General features: G+C 47.2%; 1 protein-coding gene across 1 annotated transcript; it reads left to right on the forward strand.

Moving 5' to 3' along the window:
• Window positions 1-3105: 3105 nt before the first annotated feature.
• On the forward strand, window positions 3106-9417 carry PTS (6-pyruvoyltetrahydropterin synthase). Its single transcript, XM_072884568.1, has 6 exons — window positions 3106-3225; window positions 4120-4199; window positions 6865-6887; window positions 7896-7952; window positions 8277-8347; window positions 8858-9417. Exons 1-6 carry the CDS (start codon window positions 3152-3154, stop codon window positions 8997-8999), a joined length of 447 nt encoding a protein of 148 aa, XP_072740669.1. The 5' UTR covers window positions 3106-3151; the 3' UTR covers window positions 9000-9417.
• Window positions 9418-22369: the final 12952 nt, after the last annotated feature.

Below are 22369 nucleotides of genomic sequence, written 5' to 3' on the forward strand. Positions count from 1 at the left end.
GCCCCCTGTCTGTAACTTGCCATGTCAGCCAGGGGAATTGCCCTCCTGTAGCCTGTCACCCACAGGGGGAGGGAACAACCCCCAACGAGGTCACATCCCCAGGACTGGAAGCTGAATGATGCTAAGGAAGTGCTTAATGACGGCGGGTAGAGTTCTGTCACCGTTGCTGCTCTTTTTTAAGCTTTTTTTTCTTGGTGAGGTGGGAAGGGGAAAGGCAGTGTCAGAGGTTCATGTGCAACCCTGTGTTAATTGCAACCAGCCAGAGTACCCAAGGCAGGGCTGCAGATCAATAGTGCAGGGGAAGAAAGTTGCCCTGCAGTGGGAAGTCTGTGCTGTGTTTATAAAGCTGTACTTCAACAGCATGCAATCCTAGCCCCTGCCTGTGTTGTGTGTACACAGGCTGTACTCCACTACCTTAAGAGCTGTTTTTTTCTCCTGTTCCTGTTATACAGAACTCGGAGATTCTGCTCTGAGGCTTGGAGTTTTGCCACTCTGACAAACTGGCAGATATACTCTGTTATCCTTGGGGTGCCAAGAATTTCCAGGAATTAAGGGAACATGCTGAAGCAGTTACCTCCATTCAAACCCCTGCAGCACCGAGAAATCCAGGTTCCACCCCCTCTCCCAAAGCTTTCTGAAAATCACCACACTTTATGGATTCCTCTGCTTGAACTCCATGAATGTTATTACCAGAGTGCACTCCTTCAAGTCTGTCAGGTTCATAACCATCCCAGAGCTCAAATTAGTTTGCCAGGAGTGAAAGGGAATCAACAGGCCTGGCAGCCCGTTCCTGTGACTGGTGCAGGGAAGGACTGCTGTGTACACTTACTTTATCTAAACCATCTCAAATCAGGCACATGACCAGGGAGCAGGGCATTCTCAAAGGTTTAGAACAAAGAACAATAGCTCCTCTTATTCTCAAAGAACAATAGCTCCTCAGATACCACAGTGCTGTGGAGTGGACAGAGCTCAGTTATTGTAGGCAGGTAGGGATTAGATCCATGAAGTTTTCTCAGTCCCTTCAGGTGAGTATTGCTTTGTGAACTGCTTCTCTTTGGATTGCTGTGTAAACACCCTGCAAGTGCATTCAGAGCCTTCCAGCTTTCCTTTGGCAGACCCACCCCTGTGCACTGATGCATTTATAAACACACTTCTTGCAATTGTCATAATATAAGAAAACAAAAGCAAGTCAAACTGTTGGCCCGCAGGCCAAAACATTGATAATATTACCTCTACAGGACAAATGAGAGGATGAAACGCCTTGAAAGAGGAACGGCAATGAAAAGATAAAAGGCGGGATGCTCAAATTTCAGGTCTGATCCGGTTCTGCAACAAACCCCAGTCCCACCCTGTAGAAAGCCCCTCTGCTGTCTGAGCTTGTCTTGTTTCACTGATGTGTTTTTTTTGGTGCACATCTCAACTCATTCTGTTCCTGGGCTCACATGCCCCAGCCCAGCAGCCGAGATAATGCAAATGAGGAACTTTGATGTAGCTCCTGATAGTTTTTGTTTATGTTCTCTAAAGCAGAATTTGAACTAAGCTGAAAGGTTAGCTCATCGGTGCTCCACAGCATCACTTCTCTCTGTACCTTTGTACCAAGCCCACTTGGACACAGATGAACAACAGCGATTTGAACTGGAAAATGCAATGCATGTTTTTCAGATTCACATTCCATCCTTCAGAGCTGATCCTTCTCTCCCCTGGAAGCCCATGTAGAAATGTTTTAACACCTGCTTCTTATCCTCATGGTGATTCCTGTGATTTTGATTACTGTTCTCAGAGAGCTTCCAGTTTCCTGCATCACTCAGTGATTTAGTGAAAAGTGAGCTAGTAAGCAGCTGGTGTAGGAAACCATTTGCTACAGCAGATCACACGGATGGTCCTTCGGGGCCTTTGTCATACCTCTGGATTTGGTAGGGCTGACACAGTAGCTCTTAACAGCCTTTTTTATTTTCTCTCTGTATCGCTAGTTCATACAAGATCGCAGTATGTGTGCAGGAGTTCTACAAGGCCAAGTGCAAGGTCCTGCATGTGGGTTGGGGCAATCCCAAACACAAATACAGGCTGGGTGGAGAATGGATTGAGAGCAGCCCTGAGGAGAACGACTTGGGGGTGTTGGTTGATGAGAACTGGCAACGTGCGCTTGCAGCCCAAAAAGCCAACTGTATCCTGGCCTGCATCAAAAGAAGCGTGACCAGCAGGTTGAGGGAGGTGATTCTCCCCCTCTGCTCCGCTCTTGTGAGACCCCACCTGGAGCACTGCTGCCAGATGTGGGGCCCCCAACATAAGAAGGACACGGACCTGTTGGAGTGAGTCCAGAGGAAGGCCACAAAGATGATCAGAGGGCTGGAGCTCCTCTCCTATGAAGACAGGCTGAAAGAGCTGGGGTTGTCCAGCCTGGAGAAGAGAAGGCTCTGGGGAGACCTTATAGCAGCCTTCGAGTACCTGCAGGGGGCCTACGAGAAAGGGGGAGAGGGCCTTTTTGCAAGGGCACGTAGTAATAGGACAAGGGATAACAGTTTTAAACTGAAAGAGGGTAGATTTAGGTCAGATAGAAGGAAGAAATTCTTTCGTATGAGGGTGGCGAGGCACTGGCACAGGTTGCCCAGAGAAGGCGTGGATGCCCCCTCCCTGGAAGTGTTCAAGGCCAGGCTGGGTGGGGCTTTGAGCAACCTGCTCTAGTGGAAGGTGTCCCTGCCCATGGCAGGGGGTTGGAACTAGATGATCTTTAAGGTCCCTTCCAACCCAAACCATTCTATGCTTCTCTGCTTCTATGAGACAAGGAGGAGCAGCCGAGCTGTGGCAATGAACCAAACAGGCATTTTACCCACTTCCGCGTCAGCGCAAGGCAAGGGCAGGCTCCTGCGCCCGCAGGCCGCGGCGGGCCGACGGGAGACCCCGCCGTAGTGTCCGAGGGGAACAGTCCGAGGAGCTGAGCCCTGCGCCCGAGGGAACAGGCGGGCGCCTCGGCTAGCACCGCGCAGACGGGGCACCCGCTGAGGCCCAGGCACCGCCGCGGCGGGCGGCCGTGCCCCCGCCGGCGCTGGGCGAGCGGCTCCCGCGGGCGGCGCTGCCGAGCCGCCGCTCCGCCCCGGGGCCCGGATGGAGCCGGCCACGCCCGCACGCACGCACCGCCCGCCGCGGCCCTGCCATGGCACCGCCTGCAGCCCGGCTGGCGCGGCTGTCTCGCACCGTCTCCTTCAGCGCCTGCCACCGGCTGCACAGGTGAGCGGCCCCGGCACGCCCGACCCCGCCGCCCCGGGACGCGGGCACACCCGCGGGGCGGCCGCGGCAGCCCGGCTCCCCCTGGCCCGGGGAGCCGTCCGCGATGGAAAGGCAGAAAGGCCTCGCAGAGCTGCGGGGCGTTTGCGTTAGCGCAGTGCAAGTGACCTTCCCGGAGCCGGGCGCACGGAGGCGGGGGCCCAGCTCAGCCGGTGTGCGTGTATGTGTGCCTGCTGTCGAGAGCTTCCCGGTTCTCTTTGTTTTAGTCCGGTTTCTGCAGCCGGTAGTAGCCAATCCGGATTTTAGACATCAGTGCTTAACTAGGTTTAAGGAGAACCGAAGTTTTGTTTTTAAATGGGACGAGCTATGCTTGCAGTTTGTAAGCAACTCACTGTGTCACCTTTTTCTCAAAATTTACATAGTCCTAAAGAGTGCCTTGACCTGAAATACTCCTCAGAGCAGGCACTTGAATTCATTCCAAGGGAAGCTTCAGAGAGGGAAATCATCCTTTATACTTCTTGGAGAAGCTCCATAAGCTTTGTTAGTTAATAATAATATGCCTCGTTTGCGCCAGGCACTTCCTCCTAGGAGCCCAAGTGACTTTGCCATGTTCATAGGTGAATAGCTGTTAGTGTTTATACAGCAGTGGTATTAGGCAGCTGTTATGAAACCTGCATATATAAATACAAAACCACAGCAAGGAACCCCCGTTGTCAGCAACATCTTCTCATGGGCCAAATACTCCTCTGGTTCTGTTTGTGCCTCCTGAGTAGGAAAAGCTAGTGGGCTAAATTTGGGGGAGTGAATAGATGGAAGAGCTAGAAAGCAATCGCAGTTGAAGTGAAGCCAGGAATGCCTGTAATGGATCCTGAACTGCCATGTCTCTATTTCTCACAGTAAATCACTGAGTGATGAAGAAAACCTGAAGCTGTTTGGGAAATGCAACAGTCCAAATGGCCATGGACACAACTATAAAGGTAAGGAGTTGACTTCCATGCTTACACATGTAGTCATGGACAGAGGCTGCTCTCAGGCAGGCTGGTTTGAATGCAGAATAAGCCATGGGAGAGCTGGGCCAGTCATGTGTCTCAGCAGTCTGGTATAGCTTGTAGTGGCTGGTTTTGGGGTTTTTTAGAATTAGAAGGAATCCTCAGCAGCAGGGGGGTTGAATCATGGCATGGATTTACAAGCTATATAGTTAAATAGATAATATATATCTCAAAATGTCACTTCATGAATCAAATCTACATGTTTATAATCTGCAAAATCATTGTGTTTTGAATGAAGATTTTCCTAAGCAAAAGACTTGCAATTTAAACAGCCCGTAAACTTTAATTGAACGTTGTTTTTGCAACATTCTTCTCTTACCATCTCTACCCTATGCATGTAGAATCAGATCTCTCCGGTTATTAGGCTGGCTCCCTGTTTAGCACTGTGTATTGTAGGTACCCTGAAACCTCTGCTACAGAGCTACTAGCTTTACCAGGGAAGACAGATGGACAGATTGCTGGACTGAAGGTCTGTCCCTCATTTTAAAGCTGACTTACAGGCACAACAGTTCTTGCTTTCTCATATAAGAAGGATGTTACACTGTAAAAAAAATAGCTGGAAGGCTAGGGAGATGCCTCTCAAAACTGTTCCTTGGGGGGCGGGAGAGAGGGAGTGAGAAAAAGAGCATGAAGGGTCTTTTCCACCCCAGAGGAGAATCACAACCAGGCTCAAATCAATGTGTTTCTGTTTTTGTGAGTTCCCCAGTGAGCTGTGATTCTGTTCTCAGCTCCTGGGGTTAGTGGGAAGGAATGATGAGCTTATAAGGATGATGTTTCCAAGTGTTTGTCTCTTTTGTTGAAAGGACTTCTGGGTTGAAATGAAACCTTGCAGTAATTCTAGTTCTTAGAGAGTCGGTGGCCACTTAGAATCATAGAATGCTTTGGATTGGAAGGGACCTTTACACGTTATCTAGTCCAACCTCCCTGCAAGAGCCGGGACATCTTTAACTAGATCAGGTTGCTCAGAGCCCCATCCAACCTGACCTTGAATGTTTCCAGGGATGGGGCCTCCACTACCTCTCTGGGCAACCTGTGCCAGTGCCTCACCACCCTCATTGTAAAAAATGTCTTTCTTAAATCCAGTCTAAATCTGCCCTCCCTTAGTTTAAAACCATTGCTTCTTGTCCTGTCACAATAGGCCTTGCTAAAAAGTCTGTCCCCATCTTTCCTATAGGCCCCCTTTAAGTACTGGAAGGCTGCTATAAGGTCTCCCCACAGCCTTCTCTTCTCCAGGCTGAACAACCCGAACTCTCTCAGCCTGTCCTTGTAGGAGAGGTGTTCCAGCCCTCAGATCATTTTCGTGGCCCTCCTCTGGACTCACTCCAACAGCTCCATGTCCTTCTTGTGGTGAGGGCTCCAGAGCTGGATGCAGTGCTCCAGGTGAGGTCTCACCAGAGCAGAGTAGAGGGGCAGAATCACCTCCCTCAACCTGCTGGTCACGCTTCTTTTGATGCAGGCCAGGATACGGTTGGCCTTCTGGGCTGCGAGTGCACATCGTTGGCTCATGTCCAGCTTTTCGTCCATCAGTACCCCCCAAGTCCTTTTCCGCAGGGCTGCTCTTGATCACATCATTCCCCAGCCTGTATTGAAACCGAGGATTGCCCCGACCCAGGTGTAGGACCCTGCACTTGGCCTTGTTGAACCCCATGAGGTTCACACAGGCCCACTTCTCCAGCTTGTCCAGGTCCCTCTGGATGACATCTCGTCTTTCTGGTGTGTCAACTGCACCACTCTAGCTTGGTGTCATCTGCAAACTTGCTGAGGGTGCACTCGATCTCGCTGTCAATGTCATTGATGAAAATATTGAACAGCACTGGTCCCAGTATGGACCCCTGAGGGACACCACTTGTCACTGATCTCCATCTGGACATTGAGCTGTTGACCGCCACCCTCTGGATGCGACCATCGAACCAATTCCTTATCCACTGAACAGTCGACCCATCAAATCCTTATCTCTCCAGTTTAGAGAGAACGATGTTGTGGGGGACTGTGTCAAAGGCTTTACAGAAGTCCAGCTAGATGACATCCATTGCTTTTTCCTTGTCCACTGATGTGGTAACTCTATCGTAGAAAGCCACTAGGTTGGTCAGGCAGGACTTGCACTTCATCCCTTACTTTCCTTCTCTGGTATTCTGTGATGTCAGAAGACTTACAAGCTGACCCCACATCTTATGATCTCTGGTGTCTGCTGATTGTATGGGAACCTAGCATGTCTGCATTGTCCAGAAGACTGCTGATCAAGAGACTCTGATCTTGAGCATGCAGGGCGTAGGCTGTCATAGGGAGTAGGTACTCGAGAAGTCATCTGGTCTTATCTCTGCCTGCAAGGGGCACTTCAGGGATAGTGGTGTGTCTCTGGGCATCAGACCTTGGAGAGTGACTTCTTTGATGAGCTGGGTCACTCTGAGTCATTATTCTTTACGGAGTGGATACTCATTTTATAAAAACAGTCCCACTTTTAAGTGCTGGGAAGCCTGCACCAGTCCTTGTGGATTAGTGATGAATGGGTTGTCTGTCCCAATCAGTAGTGTACTTTACTGTTAGGGTCATGGTGTCATGGTGTCATCGTGACCTGATATTTTCTTTTTTTCAGTTATAGTCACTGTGCGTGGAGAGGTAAGTGGAATCAACATTTTTTTTCCATTCCTTAGGGTGGCAGGATAGATGGGTCCCTGTCTTCCACAGTACTAGCTCAATTGCTAGGTTTCCCAGGCTGTTTGTGGAAACTCTGTACACATCACTATAGAAGAAGGTTTTCCATAATCACTGTCCTATTCACCTTGCCTCTAACAAGGATTTTCAGGTGATCGTATTTAATCCAAGGTTTGTAATCATCCTCTGGGCACATAACTTAGTCTGCCAGAGCCTCACTGCAGAATATATAGGCTTAGGTCAGATCTGTGGGGCACCTTTGGATGACTACTGAGCCACAGGGAGGCTTAGCACTTCCAGTAACTGATTCTCTCTGCTGTTTTACCAAGGTATTTTGCTGCAAATATAAAAGGAAATTCTGCTTTTGCAGTTGTTTTTCACCCTTCATCCTGTCATTATTCTATGTATTCTGCAGAGTGAGTTGTTTAGATAGCACTTTGGTTTTGATGTTTTTGGAACAACTTTTTGAAGATTTCCAGTTCATAGGAAAGGGGGTTTCTATTCAGATCTGAAACTAAAAATTTCAAGCCTCTTCCTTCTACATTCCCCAAATATGCTGTGAACTACACAGCCTGATTTTGTTCGTGGAGCTGTGCCTTCTCCAGATGGGAGGACGCCCTGAGCTCAGGCTGGTCTCTGTTTTGTCCCTGGTTGTTCAGCCCAGCAGTTTAATGCCTGTTTTCCTGCTTATGGTCATGCTAGATTGTTGATTGAAGACTGAGTGTTTCAGTGAGTTTTTCCTTCCTGGTGTCAGCTTTTATGAGAGAGTGGAACCACTGGAGTTGTTTGTATGCTGTATCTAGCCTTTGGGAACATCACAGGAGTAGAGTTGGAACTCAGTGTGTGAAGGTGGAAAGATATTTTTCTTGTGGCTCAGACGTCCTGAGCACACAGATATTCACAGGCTCACGGCAGCCTTGGTAATAAGGACGTGTAGCTAGGCTACTAATCTCCCTTTTGTTTTCCCTGCAGATTGACCCAGTCTCAGGAATGGTTATAAACCTGACAGACCTGAAAGAATATATGCAGGTAATAGCACTGTTTTCCTACTCATTCCCTGGGAGAATTGGTTAGAGCTTAGCAATTTGTCTAGTACCAGGGTGGAGACATGGTGAGTTGATAATGGTAGGAAATGAAGAAGAAATTAAGGAATGATTTATGACTGAAATGCTTTAGCACTGTGATGTGAGGCAGTACCATGTCTCCAGCTAGGAAGTTAACAGGTGGATGGACGTAGGGCTCTTACCCTTTTTTTACATACTGTTGCCTTGCTCCAGTCCCATTTGCACGGTAATTTGAACCCCATCTCCACTGACCAACTGGGACAAGATTGTCACTGTTTTCTTTCTGCAGGAGGCAATCATGGGACCGCTTGACCACAAAAACCTGGATAAGGATGTGCCATACTTTGCTGAGGTTGTGAGGTGGGTGATGGGAACTCCTCGTGACATTGGTTGCAGGGTCAAGGAACAGTCTTCATACCTGTGAGAGCAGCCTTGATACCTGTGTGTGTAATACACCTGTGACACACCGTTGTGCATGTCAGGTGCTGGGTGCCCTGCCTGCCTTCCAGCCCTGCTGCCATGCAGCCTGCCTCACTGTGCTGGGCCGGGTGCAGGCCTGCTGGGGCAGCTGCCGTCCCACATATCCAGGAAGGCACCGCTTGCTCGCACCTGAGGAGCCCTTTGCAGACTGGCGCTTGTCACATGAGCCTGCTCTGTGGACAGCTTGGGGAGACAGATATGACCTGTTAATTAGACCTTGTTTCATCCATGCTGGCAATGGTTCAAGGCCCACTTACATTCAGGTTGTCATCATGTGAAAGCTGCCCATGTGGTTCCCTGTGGCCTTTAGCATCCCCCCTTGGCCCATTCTGGGTACAGCCTCAAATATCATTGCTGTCAGTTCTGAATCTGTTTGTGTTTTACTCTTAGCACCACAGAGAATGTTGCAGTATTCATCTGGGAAAACCTCAAGAAGCTCCTGCCCGTGGGAACTCTTTATAAAGTCAAAGTGTATGAAACAGACCAGAACATTGTCGTTTATAAAGGAGAAGAAACAATCTCTGAGAAGTGAAATGAGCTGAAGCTCAATTGGTCAGAAACTGTGCTGCATAATCAGATCAGTGGATTACTTCAACCCTGCTCACTCAATTTCTTACACCTAGATATTGGTTATGTATTAAGTAAGGACAAATACAGATGTTTCACAAGAATTCTTGCAGCAATCTAGCAATTCCGGTTCTCAGAATGTGTTGATTTGTCTGCTTTTTCTCAAGACATTCCTGTTTTGCAAACCCAAACCACCAAGCTGATGTGAAATCTACAGTTGTGTCATGTTAAATAAAGCAGCTTTCTGGAGAGGAGATGGCCTGGCAAAGATAGCCTGGCAAAATGTGTGTCCTGTCCAGTCATGAAAGGCTTTGATTTTTCTCTAATTAAACATTGGATTCATATATGATTTTTAATAACCTGGGCTTTGGTGGTGTTTTGCTTCTTGATCAAATAGAGAAACATTCTTGAGAATGAGAACTGCATGATTCTCTTTTTTTCAGTTTTCTTTCCCCCCTCCCCCACCCCCTGTGCTACAGGCTCATTTCTTCTTGTGGCTAGCAGGTCTTTCCCTGTATAAGGAACTGGTATAGTGAGCAATATAGTTGTTTACACAGCAATTCCCAATCCAAACTGCAGAGCTAAAGAGAACAGTATGTTGTTGAGAAATAGCATGGGAAGCTGAGGAAACTGCGAAGTTGGAACATCTCAGCTCCAGTGGTGTCAGAGTGCCCTGATGCGTGGGTGAAAGTGGAAGCAGGTGAGAATAAAGCCTTAAATACTGGTTATCCAGCTGGTGTCCCAAAGATGCCACTCTTGTGAAGTTTTGCTGAGAGAATGCTTTTCATCTTAGAAAATTCTGGCAGATTTTGTCTCATTGTAGTGCAAGTACTCACTTAGGTACCCTGTGGTGCTGTGTCAGCTCAGGGCAAGTACAGACATAGAGACATAATCCTCACTTTGCTGAGGAGTCATCCCTACTACAGGAGACTTTCCATTCTGCATCTGGTCATGGACAGCTGAAATAGTAGGGAAGGGCCTGTGATACCTTGAGTCCATATCCACTGCAGCGCCCTGAAAGCTCATTGGCACAAGCAGCCAGATCAAGCATGTTTTTCTTAGGGATGTTTTTATGAGTTCTGTAGGAACAGGCTCAAACTCCTTTCATCTTTCTGGAGAAAGCAGTCAGCTTTCAGAAAGCAGTCAGAAACCAGATAGGGAACAGTTACTGTATAATTCCTGTGGTTAAGAGCCATAAGATCAACCTGTCTGTCCAGAGGCAGAAGTGTTAGTGCTGTGCATGATTCTCTTTATCACATGTCCTGAAGAGTAATTAGGTATGGCCATGAAGGATAACTTAATGCATATAATTAAAAAAATGTTGTTCAGGGTAATAATTCCTTTGCTTTACTGTTCTGTGCTGTCTCCTGCCTTGATTCATCTTTGCTCAAACTTTCTGGATGAGCTTCTAGAAGGGAATAGTAAGAAAAGGCTGGAGGTGAGGGATATTCCAGCCTTCCCTCTTTGGCAGAGCAAAACCTCTGCCATAGGAGCTCCAATGTTGGTTTTTTTTTTTTCCATCTTAAAGATGGTGCTGTGGCGAATAATTGGCTGAAGGTTCAGTCCAGTGTCACACAAGTAAAGAGTGCTCAGTGCATCAGATGAAGTGCTCAGTGCATCAGATGATGTGTCAACTGTTGACATACTGTTGCCCCTTCTCCCCCTTTTTTTCCCCCTCCCAATGTGGAACCAGTCAGCTTTTTTCAGTGTGGGCTCTGGCCAGGGAGGTTTTGCAGCTTACCTGAACGCTCCTGCTGGTCTGTAGTTCACTAGTGTGATAGGTCATTCTGGTTTGATAAAATGATGTAAATCATACTGGATGATAGCTGCTGCTGATGGTTCACAAAGCATTTGGTGTTCTCAGTGAGTCATGGAGACTAAAACATATCATGTGGTGTCTTTATCAGAAGAGTAACTTTGCTGATGACATTGTTGACAAAAACCAAGCAAACAAATGGTTACATCTATATAGCACAGCCCATTGCTATTATTAGCATGAAGTCAGGTGCTAGGCCAGAAAAAACTAGCCCAAATTCCTGATCTTTTACTGCAGTGCAACATAGCCTTGACAAAGTCCCACGATAGCTTGTGCATTTATATTTATTGCTGTGTTGTATGTTGGAGATGTGTTCATATCCTTTATTCTGATCTCTCCAGTTTAAATGGCAGCAGATCTGGGGAGACAGAAATAAACTGGTTGACTGGGTAGCGGCTTGGGTGAAGGGGGTCAGCAATATCAGAGCTGGAATTGTAATTGCATACGTCCCAAGAAATTACGGTGTATTCTGTCCCTTCTCCTGCTTAGAAGGGTCTTGATCTTTGCAGGTGTATGTGAGCTCCATGTAGGGAAGTCTCAATCAGCCTCCACATTCACAGGTTAGGGAGGGAGGGTTATATAAGGAGAGAATTAACTCACATAATTATACATTAAGCATCTCTGTGCTGTAACTTAGTTACTGAGTGATGAAATTGTTTGAAGGAGAACGATTCAGGTGATGGTGGGGTCCAAGACAGCAATTAAAAGGTTAAAGCTGATTGCAGGAGAGCTACTGTAGGAGCAAGACTTCCGGCTTTAGCACACATAAATGTAAATAGCAGTGTAATGACACCAAGACCAGAAAAGTACTGTGTTGTGTTTAGTAGGGACTGAGGGGCAAGACCCAGTTCTGCCTTCCTGTCACATGGAAAGATAAATCATCAGGTTATATAGAAGAGGAGTAGTGCCAGGGCAGGGACTGAGTGAATGGGGAGCCTGTGCAAGAAGCTGGCCACGTCAGTTGCTTGTGCTGCACTTAGACTCATGTTGTGCTTCTGCTAACATGACCATTTGGTTCTGCCAACTAGAAGCAAAGCAAAGTTTGAGGCTGCCCAGTTTCAAAGGAAAGCTGTTTCACAGCAGCTCTTCTTTTTTATTGTTTCTGGGGAACATTTTCCTATTCTGCCTCACTGCAAGGAGAAAAAGTCTTATTCTCTTTTCTGTGCTTGAAACACAGTGACCACAAGAGGACTGAGCCCCAGCTTTTGCAGTGTGGGGAGTGGGAATTGATCATTTTCCCATGGTGCCTGAAATTATGAAACAGCGCGGAGCAAACAGGACACCATTACAAAAGGATCAGTAAAGTGAAAAGCAGCAGCTACGAGTGAGCCAAGTTCTGCCACTCAGTCTTACATGCCACTCCCTAGGCTGTTATTTATAGTTCATTGTAGCCCCAACAATGACCAAGTTAATAAATAATCCAAGCATCGCTTCTGATGAGGGAATGTGTGGGGGACACGGATCCCCCACCAGAAGCCGTTCCTCCGAGTTCAGACAACTGTCAGTATCTTACGATTCTTGAATTGAAGTTTGCCCCTGTAACATAGCTTCTTTGTATATGTGCACAGTGCCTGGAAGGCAATGAAGGCTGCAGGGGTGTTCACAGGACCTCTATCTGCTTCGGTGCCCAAGACTGGCAGTGCCTTCGGAGGGAACAAGAGGTTGAATGAAGCAACAGGGAGTACCCGGCTTTGTTCTGCAAAAAGGTTGGGAAGGTCACTGTGAACAGAGCTGCGGGCTGTTGGCAGAGAAGGAGCTGCTGTTGGCAAGAGCTGCTGAGCCACCAAGAGAGAGGGCCCCTCCCTGTGTCTGCCCAAGTTCCCAGCTGAGAGCTGGAGGGCTGACTTGCTGGCTAACGTTTTCCTAGCTGCTCACTGCATGTTCCTCATTTTCCAAGGGCTTTGCCCAGTGTGGGTGTCTGCAGCAACACAGGCCAGAGATGGGAGGAAGCCTAGGGCAGGGCCCTCAAACACAGTTCCCTCCTCCTGCAGGCAGTCATCGTTTAGGCTGTCCAGTAGTGTATCAAACTGTACTTTAAAGCTCATTAGGATGTTTGCTCCAGCCCTGGCTGTAATTACCAGCAGTCTCCGTGTGCGCAATGGGGAGGCCAATTGGAAGCAGAGCATAAGGCCACAGGGAAAGTGGTGCTAGTGAAAAGAACAAGCGAGTGGGTTAAGGGGCATTTTGTGGCTCTCTTTCTGCAATGAGCATTATTTGTCCTGTGTACTCAGTCGGGCCAGGACGTGTGGGAAAGAGGGTGTGATCATATCACATACGTACAAGGGGAGTTGTTTTACGGCAAAGCCGTGGTTTGGGCGTCTTCAGATGTTTGTGTGCTTTGCACACTCCAATGTTCTTTTTATTGGTGTGGGTGTGGGTGTCCATAAGTACAATAGAGTCATTAGGATGGGAGGGAAGGCAGGTTTTTACTGTATGGGGTGGGGGGAAGTGGGTAGGATTTTTTTATTCAGACACTGCTGAAGCACTGGTTTGGAAAACTCAACGGCTGCTCTAAAAGTATATTTCTATGTATAGAAATGTCTGTGAATGTGCCGAAGGACTAAACAATGCTGTCCCAAGACAAGGCACCTCTGAGCCAAATGTTTCTGCTTCAGATTTGTAGGTGTCACCTGACTCTCTCCTGTTATTCCTATCTCTCCTCAGTGGGCTCCTGAGGGAGTAAACATTGTCATATTTCCATCGGAAAGGGACAGGTGCAGCCAACAAGAGATCCAGGGCTAAAACTACATCTTGTTCTGCAGCAGTGGGATTTTGGAGTGATGTAAATTAAGAAAACAATGTTTAATCCTGATTGTTGGGTTACTCCCAGAATGAGTGATGCACTTCCTCCTGCTATATCTATGGTAAGATATATTAGTGAGAAGTGAAATCTGTAGTCCAAGAAGTTGGGGTTGTTCTGCTGATTTTTTGAGGCAGTATGCATCACCTGGGATAGCACAACGGCTGTAAAAAGTTCAGGAACTACAGGAAGTCAGTGGAAGGGTGAGAAGATTTTTAGTGGAGCCTTATCTTTGCTGTAATCACTCTGTTAATTATTAATCAATGTTGTAAAGCTGAATATGTCCAGTAACAGATTCCTACTCATGGTTAACTCAAGATTTCATAGATACGTCCTGAAGAATTGGGCTTCAGGGCTCATCTGATATACCCTCAGAGCCTCTTCTCTGTCTCCATAGACAGTGAAGTCCCTGTCAGATGACTTTGTACCACCCTCCATCTGGCAGGCGCTCCCAGAGGTTGTTCCAAATGTGCAGGGCAAGGCTCTATGCTGTGCTGCAAACAGAACCGAGTGATTTACAGCACAAAAGGAGAAATGTGTTTGTCCTAGGCTTGTTTCAAGCCATGGATCAGACTGTCAGTCCATATTTGCTGCCAGCTATGGAGTCTTTCAAATAATGACCCAAAGTTTCCCCAGTGTGAGACCCAGGGACTGTCACAGGAGCAAAGGTTCAACTCACCAGATTTTGGGTCCTGTGTGAATTAGAGCTAGCAGAAGGGAGCCCAGGACTGAGAGACCACAGAGCCTCAGATCCAGCAGAGCTGGCTGACTGTGCCAGTGAGCCCCAACCTCCCAGCACCACAGCAGTGCACTTTAACACTGGCTGCTCTTCATGGGCAGCTCTCTGGCGAGTGTTGGAAATGGGCCAGGGAGACAAACTGTCTCATTTCCATGGACCTTCCTCATGTCAGCCTACCTGGCCATGCATGAAAGCATTGTGGCTTTCTCAGAAGTGAAGACAGGCTAGAGAGCTAGAGAGACAGCTGCCAAGGGGGCATTTTCTAGGAGAAAATGCCCTAGGAGTCTTACATGTGACGACTCATTTGTCCTCTATATGCATCCACACAGCTGTAGGACCTCGTTGGTCTCTGCCATATGTTTCTGCTGCAGAACTCACAAGTTCAGCAAAATACTTGACAACCTGATCCACATTCTGTGGTGGAGTGGCTCCATGATTGCCTTTGGGGCAATAAAGGAAGACACGGGCAGCTGTCCTGGTGGCAGGGCCACATAATGTGGCATGTTCTTGTCTCGTGGGATATTTAGCTCTGAATCAAAGGAGGGTCTTGCTTTGCTTGCACTTCAGGGTTGGAAACTGAGGTGATGCTAGTTCTTTTCTTAATGTTATTGACAGATACTATGTTTGGCTTTTTTTTTTATTACCTACAGCAGTTTCACATGTTTTAGTCTCAGCAATGTCTTTTACCCACTGATGTGTGCTTCTTGGGCGTTGCAGGCCTCACCCTTATTTCCCTTCCTGCTAAAGCAAGAGAATTTCCATATGTTGGGTTCAAATTCCTAGTTATCATTGTGCTGGTTTTGGCTGGGATAGAGTTAATTTTCTTCATAGCAGCTAGTATGGGGCTATGTTTTGGATTTGTGCTGAAAACAGTGTTGATAACACAAGGATGTTTTAGTTATTGCTGAGCAGTGCTGACACAGAGTCAAGGCCTTTTCTGCCCCTCACCCCACCCCACCCCACCAGCGAGTGGGCTGAGGGGGCACAAGGGGTTGGGAGGGGACACAGCTGGGACAGCTGACCCCAACTGCCCAAAGGGCTATTCCACACCATATGGCGTCATGCTCAGCATGTAAAGCTGGGGAAGAAGAAAGAAGGGGGGACATTTGGAGTTATGGCATTTGTCTTCCCAAGTCACCGTTACACATGCTGGAGCCCTGCTTTCCTGGAGATGGCTGAACCCCTGCCTGCCCATGGGAAGGAGTGAAGGAATTCCTTGTTTTGCTTTCCTTGCATGCGCGGCTTTTTGCCTTACCTATTAAACTGTCTTTATCTCAACCCACAAGTTTTCTCACTTTTACCCTTCTGATTCTCTCCCCCATCCCACTGGGGGGGGAGTGAGCGAGCAGCTGCGTGGGGCTTATTTGCCGGCTGGGGTTAAACCACAACACTTTGCACTCCTTTTCCTGGTTATGTTTGTGAAGTAAGTTTTACCAGAAAAATTAGACAGGGATGTAAAAGGAATGCTAGTATTTGCTGCTGAATAGTGTAAAAGTTAATGAGAATGCCACTGATGAGGCTTATTAATGGGACAAAGCCAGCAGGATTTCACCTCTCTGGAGGTGAACTGCATTCCTGTGAATGGCCTGCGCTCATAGATAATACGGTAAATGGGAGTTGCCACAGGGATATTTAAAAGGAATTTCATATCTGTTATCCAAGGCAAAGAGCTGTAATCTTAAGAGCTAGATATATCAACAGTGAGATTAAAATCAAACAGTAGTTTACAGCACTAATTAGAATTTTATTGTGTGTTGGGCACTGCAATAGCAGAAGATACAACATATTCAGATCTCCGCTAATTACCCTGTCTGCGAAACGGATGCCAGTTTTAATACCTGGACCCTAAAAATTTATTTCTACTAAATTCTGCAGAAGCATTCCATTAGTGCATCACTCCAGGCACTAGGTGGTTAAAACTTCATCTGTGAAATTGTGCTTGGGACTTTACAAACCAATCACTTGACAACCCACCAGGAAACAGGAAAATCAGTGGAGATTAGCATGAAACAAGTCAAAGTTTACACTTTGCATTGAGAAGCCTAATGGTATGAGAGGGAGGAATATCTTTTCTTTGAAGCAAACCATGGCTTTTTGAGGTAGAAAAAATTGAACAAGCAACAGAGTTGAGTAGGGTGCTCCCACTTTAAAGCAAAACCAGCCTTAGGAGGGATAAAAAGGGCATGGCTCAGGGAGAGAAGGGGACTGATCTCTGGAGTCAACAGTCACAGACCACTGTTGAGTCATCTTGCGCTGCGTCCAAGGATAGGTGTAGGCAAATTCGCCACTGCATACTTCTCCCTCCTTGAAACAGAGCTGAGCACAGCTGTTGTAGGTTGCGCCTGTCTTGGTTTGCACCCATGCCTCTGAGTTGCCAAACTGGCGAGTGCCAACCAACTCAGGCTGATGGGTAGCATCAGCTCTGAACAGCTGCAGAAATCAAAACAGTCTAGACAAGACGGCTGGAGTGAAGACAGGGCTATCCGATATTATGCCTGCCTTTTGGGAGAGGAGAACTCTGAAGAGAGGAGGCCCAGGGGGCAGAGCAGGGCACCTGCTGCCTCCACGTAGGGCTGAGTACGGGCAGCCAGTCCCTGTCCCGGTAGCTGCCCTGGCAGCTGCAAAGTGCTGAGAAAATGTGACAGTGCTGAAGAAAGGATCAGATACCCAAACAGGGTGGAGAAATTAGGTAATGCAGTGGTTGTATTTAGTATTTCCAAATCAACTGCACCTCTTAGTTTATTATTTTCCTTCCTGGCTGAGAGGGTGCAGAGGTTCAAGAAGAGAGAGTAAGAGAGAGTCTGTGTGTATGTGTGTCTGATGCTGGGACCAGAGTCTGTAGGGTCAGCCTGACCCTGATCACTGGAGCTGCACCTCAGATGTTGTTCAGAACTGGCCTTACACTAATACCTAATGGGAAGGACAGAGTGTGTTCCAGTATCTGAAGGACCTAATGACTCTTCTGATAAGCATGAGAGGTAACACAGCTTTGAGATAACACAGCTTTCTCCTTCCTCCTTTTGAATTGTGTGTGGGCAAATGCTCTTTGGAGGAGAAGGACACTGAATGCAAACTCTGCAGGCTTGTTCATATGCTGGGTTGGTCCCTGTCATCCCTGCTGGGTATATACGCTTAACTGGGCCCAGAGAGTCTGCACATGGTGATAAAGCAGCTTTCCTTTTAAGGCTTCCTGTCATTCCCATTAACTTTAAAGGGTAGATAAACCCTTGGCCTGGAGCTGAGGCCCCGGAAAGGCTTTGGCAGGACCACCACTGGCCTTCCTTTGCCCTCATTGCTGTCTGCTTTGGTCAAGGGCTGCCCAGCCAAAGCACAGCCCCGAGCAGGGCATACACACACGTGGCACCTGCTCACCCTATGGCCCTGGAGCACCAGGGCTGAGGTCAAAGCCAGCAGCCATCCTCCGTGTTTAACTTGCCCACTTAAACAGTAGAGAGTTTCACTTAAACCTGTAACATTATCAGAGAAAGGCAGGAGTGAGAGGAGAGATCCGTTTATCCCATCCCCAGCACTATTTGGAGAGGACAGCATGCCAAAAGAGCAGAGAAACGAAAAGGGCAAAGGACTGACACAGGAGAACAGCCCTTGTGCTGACCGCCCTGCGGGGGGTCTGATGCTGGCAGAGGAGGATAATGGAACATCTGTTGAAAAATTTCGGTAACAAAAGCAGATCTGTGAAGCAGGACAGGCTTGTTGGCATATGGTTTGTAACAAATAAGAGCCAGATATTAATCACAACTGTCCAGTTTTAGCTATTAATTTTTCAGACAATTCTGTAGGAAGAAAAAAATCCCTCTTAAACCACACCTGATATCTGAATGCCTGAGAAATACAGATGGTCAGGGACAATTTCTTCCTGTTGTGCCCAGCTCCTGTGTTAAGTTCTCAGGAATATGAAGGCTCCTCTACTGTCAGGCTCTCAGTGCTCTGGAGTGAACCTTTCATCACTTGGTAGTTAGAATTTATTCGACAGAAATAAGGGCTAATTGTAGGGACATCACAAACTCTGGGCTAGTAAGGCCAGGGTAAAGCTAGGTCTCTCATCCATGACCATTGAAATACTGTTATGATCTGGAGCTCAGTCTTCTGAAGAGGAAACAGCAAGAGGATTAGTGGGGCAGGGATGCCTTTCTGACACTACCGTCCAAAAAGCCTTCTGGCTCACCCTGCACAGGACCGCAGTGTGCAGACCTCACCTTTATTTGTGTCTTTATGTGCTCATCTGTGGGGTCAAAGCCAAATATTTCACAGTATTCAGAATCATTTCAACCCCCCTGCCGCATCACAGTGAAGCCAGGCAATAATGTTAAGTGCAAGAGCCAACTTTAATTCCTTCATTTATTTAGATTAGTTTAAGAAAAAATTACTTTCCAGAAGTTTGAAAATTCCTAAATAAACACTATCCATATAAAAATACAAACAATAATAATAAAATCAAGACATTCAGTGGCCCATACAATCTTGCCCTACAGCAAAATCAGCTGTTGATTAAAAAACGAGAATAAAAAAAACCCACCCTGCCATTCCAGAAAGCCAGAGGAAAACCAGAGAAACTTTATAAGGCATCCACTGAAATAACAAAATTTAGGGGATGCTGGACCAAATAACAATATGGACCACAAATTCCCAAGGCCTGGGCCTTTATGGAGGATACCCTGCCTGCAGGATCTCCAGCTTGTCCTGGTGAGGGGGTCTCCTCCCCAGGTGGAGGGTTGGTAGGGGCACTTATCTTCTCTGTGCTTGCACTGGAGGTTTTAAACTGGCTGAGGCGTGTGAATCCTAAACCCTTAATTTCTCTTCCCAGTCTCAGTTCTGCTTCCAACAATTTTGGTGAATATACTGTGGGGGACTGTGCCAGACTGTCACTGAGGCTCATATGTACACACATACCCACACAAATGCATGCTGTGAGTGCAGGTCCCAGGCTGCACAGCCAAAAGCAGACCTCTCCCTGAGCTTCTCAGCAGACCCTGGTACCCTGATGAGAAGAGGGCCTTTTCCCTCTCAAGCATTTTCATGCTTTTTTGTGCTTCACAGAACCCCAGGTGATAAGGAGGAATTAATTCATGCAGTGTTCCTTTGTTAGACAGGGTCTGCTCTTCACCATGTTATGCTTTTCTAGCCAAAAAGCTAGAACAGAGTGATCTCTGACTTGCAATGAAACATTTCATCTTGCTGAAGATTGCTGGCCCTGGGTGAGGGGACTAAAGGGAAGATCAGCTCTGTGGTCAAATAGACCTTTATAATTTAATGTAGAAGTGCAATTACCATCCTAATACACAGAAGTGAATAGTTTTCCTGAGTAGATCAGCTGCCTGCCCTTCCATGCATACCGCAAGCAAGGAGGAAAGGTGCAGCACAGCTGGGTCATCTTCTCTTCCTGACTTCTAGGAGAGCAGTTTGCTTGTGACAAGGAGCAGTGGCAACTGAATGACAGCTATGAAGAAGGAGCTGCTCTGAATCATGGAGACGGAGTTTGGGGTGGTGGTTGGTGGTGCTGTGGTTGTTTCTGATTCTGAAATGGAAGGAAACCCCCAGGGTGGATTAGAAGTCCAGAGGACCAGCTGAGCTACAGACCTACTCCAAGAGGCTGCATTTAACTCTGATTTCTCAGAAATGAGGGGTCAAACCCATGGTAGGGGAATGGGATGCCTGAATATATCCACTGACACCAACAGAGTATCATCAGTATAGGCTCGAGGCTCCTAGGTGGTAGGGGATTCTCTGGAGTACCAGAAACATTATCTGTGATGGCAAAGCCACAATTTCCACTTCAGATCTGCATGACAGAGTGAATAGGGGGATGAAGCCTGTGCCAATACCTACAGAAACAAATAAGCCTGTCCTTTTGTTTGTAGATGTTTAATGTCCCTTAAAGCAAAAAGGAAGCTTGAAAAGGTTTTAAGTTCAACATTATAACCTGAAAAACCTCTAGCTAGCTCTAGCACTCTAGTGTTTTTGCCTTGTCTCCTGACTATTGGAGAGATGAGATATTCTTCAGCTGGAGGTACGCTGAGTCCATCTTTCCCCTCTCCCAAAACACCAGAGCACAAATGAAGCCCTTGCTTGGTGTGTCATTCACCCTGCTGTTTGAACTGCCCAAATGAAGCTTATTTACCTTTGTTCAGAGTCACAGTCTTGAACTCGGCAGATTTATCAGAGAAGATGATATATGCCCTGTGGAAGGAGGGAAGAGAGAGGATGTAAAGGGGACATTAAGAGCAGATGAAGGACAAGAACTATGAAGTCATCCTGAGCTCACTTATATTGCCCTCCCAGCCATATTGCACTTTTTTTTTTCTTTTAACATCTGAAACACTCTTTCTTCATTACACTTTGACTGCTTTACTGCCCTTCTCTGGATGGGATAGGAATGTCTTGTAACAGGGTGGCAATTTACTATGACCATCTGCTCCTTGTAATTAGAATCACTATTGTCATGAACTATTGCATTCTTCCTTCCTGCAGATAAGGCCAATCAGGCTAATGGCTATGGTTTCCTTTGAGAAATATTTCCCCCTGATGCAACTCCATTAGTGTTAATGGAAACAAGAGGGGTGTTCAATCCATTAATTTCCATAGAACTAATCTACATCCCTACTAATGCGAGCAAGTCTTTAAACTACGAGACTGTCCGTGGGGTGACCTCTGCATATGGCTTTACAGAAAAGGTTTCCTTGGTATCTTCAAGAGAAAATCTGGAGAAGGCTCAAGAGGTTTGTTTCAACCCATGCTCTAGAGGTGGGCTTTTGATTCTGGGTGTTGCCAAGAGCTTACACGGACAAGTACTGTCCCAACTGAATACCTAAAAGGTGGAGTGTAGTCTTACCTTATTTCCACAGAAGATATGCTACTGTCTGGAGATGTCCAGTTTGCTGCTTTCTGAGTGGCATTTAATATTGCTGTGTTAATAGAATGGCAGTCGTTGCTGTTTACCCCGTCCCATTCCCCCATGGAGGCATTTTGGGATAACGCTTGCAGTAAATACTCGGTCACATTCTTGCTGCCAGTGAAGTTTCTGTTGTCCGTTATTGTAACTGGAAACAGAGGAAGTTAGAGAAAGTTAAGTTGTCTGTTCTGTAAGACAGCCATCTCCAGACTCCATGCCTTTGGGGTTTTCAGCCAAGGAAGTATTTGCTTGCACAGTGCACTCTATGTGACACGAGTGCACCAGAAGCCTGCAAAGAGAAGGTAATGTACTATAGTCCTCCCCCAGCCACAGGAAGAAGAACCCCCTTATCCGCCCCCTCCCCAGTTAGGGAATAGACTAGGAGGAACTCCTCAGTCACCAGAGTCAGCCCCTGCTATTGTGGGTACCATATCTGTAAGCCAAACCAGAGCTCCTTGTGAGTAAATCTCTTCTGGATTTCATGCAAACGTCAGGGGTGGAAAAGCTAAAGGGTACAAGCTTTTGGGCAGTCAGTTCCTCCCTTCAGCCCATAGCTGAGTGTGCCAGACCCCACCCTTTCTTCGCCATGTCCCTGCTCCGGGTTGCTGTTTCACAGCTGTGACTAGTCTGCAGTGTTGCTGTATGTCATGCTTTTGTTGCAAGCAGAAGTTGGACAATAAGCAAATGAAGCAAGAGGATCTGCTTGCCAGGAACAAGTGACTCCCCAGCTGTGCCTCCCAGCTCAGGTTGCTGTGCGTGCTGTACTGCCATGGCCCTCTTGGCCCTTAGCACCCTTCAGGTCACGGCTGTTTCAGATGAAAGCTGCCAAGACTGTCAGAAGCTACAGGAGCTCATGTGAGACAGTAGCTAGCATCAAACTTGAATTCTGTGCTCAAAAAACGAAATAACAGCAGTGAACAAAACACCCCTCTATTAAAAAACCAACCAACTGCAGTGGATGCTCCTTGGGTGAGATCTGAAGGAATCTGTGCCAATTTACACCAGCAGACTACCTGCCCCCTTGCAGGAAGGGATCAGGATGTCTCTCCTCCGCTATTTTCTCAGCATTTAGG

This window comes from Ciconia boyciana, chromosome 20 (assembly GCF_034638445.1).
Source record: "Ciconia boyciana chromosome 20, ASM3463844v1, whole genome shotgun sequence".
In the NCBI taxonomy this organism is placed as follows: Eukaryota; Metazoa; Chordata; class Aves; order Ciconiiformes; family Ciconiidae; genus Ciconia; species Ciconia boyciana.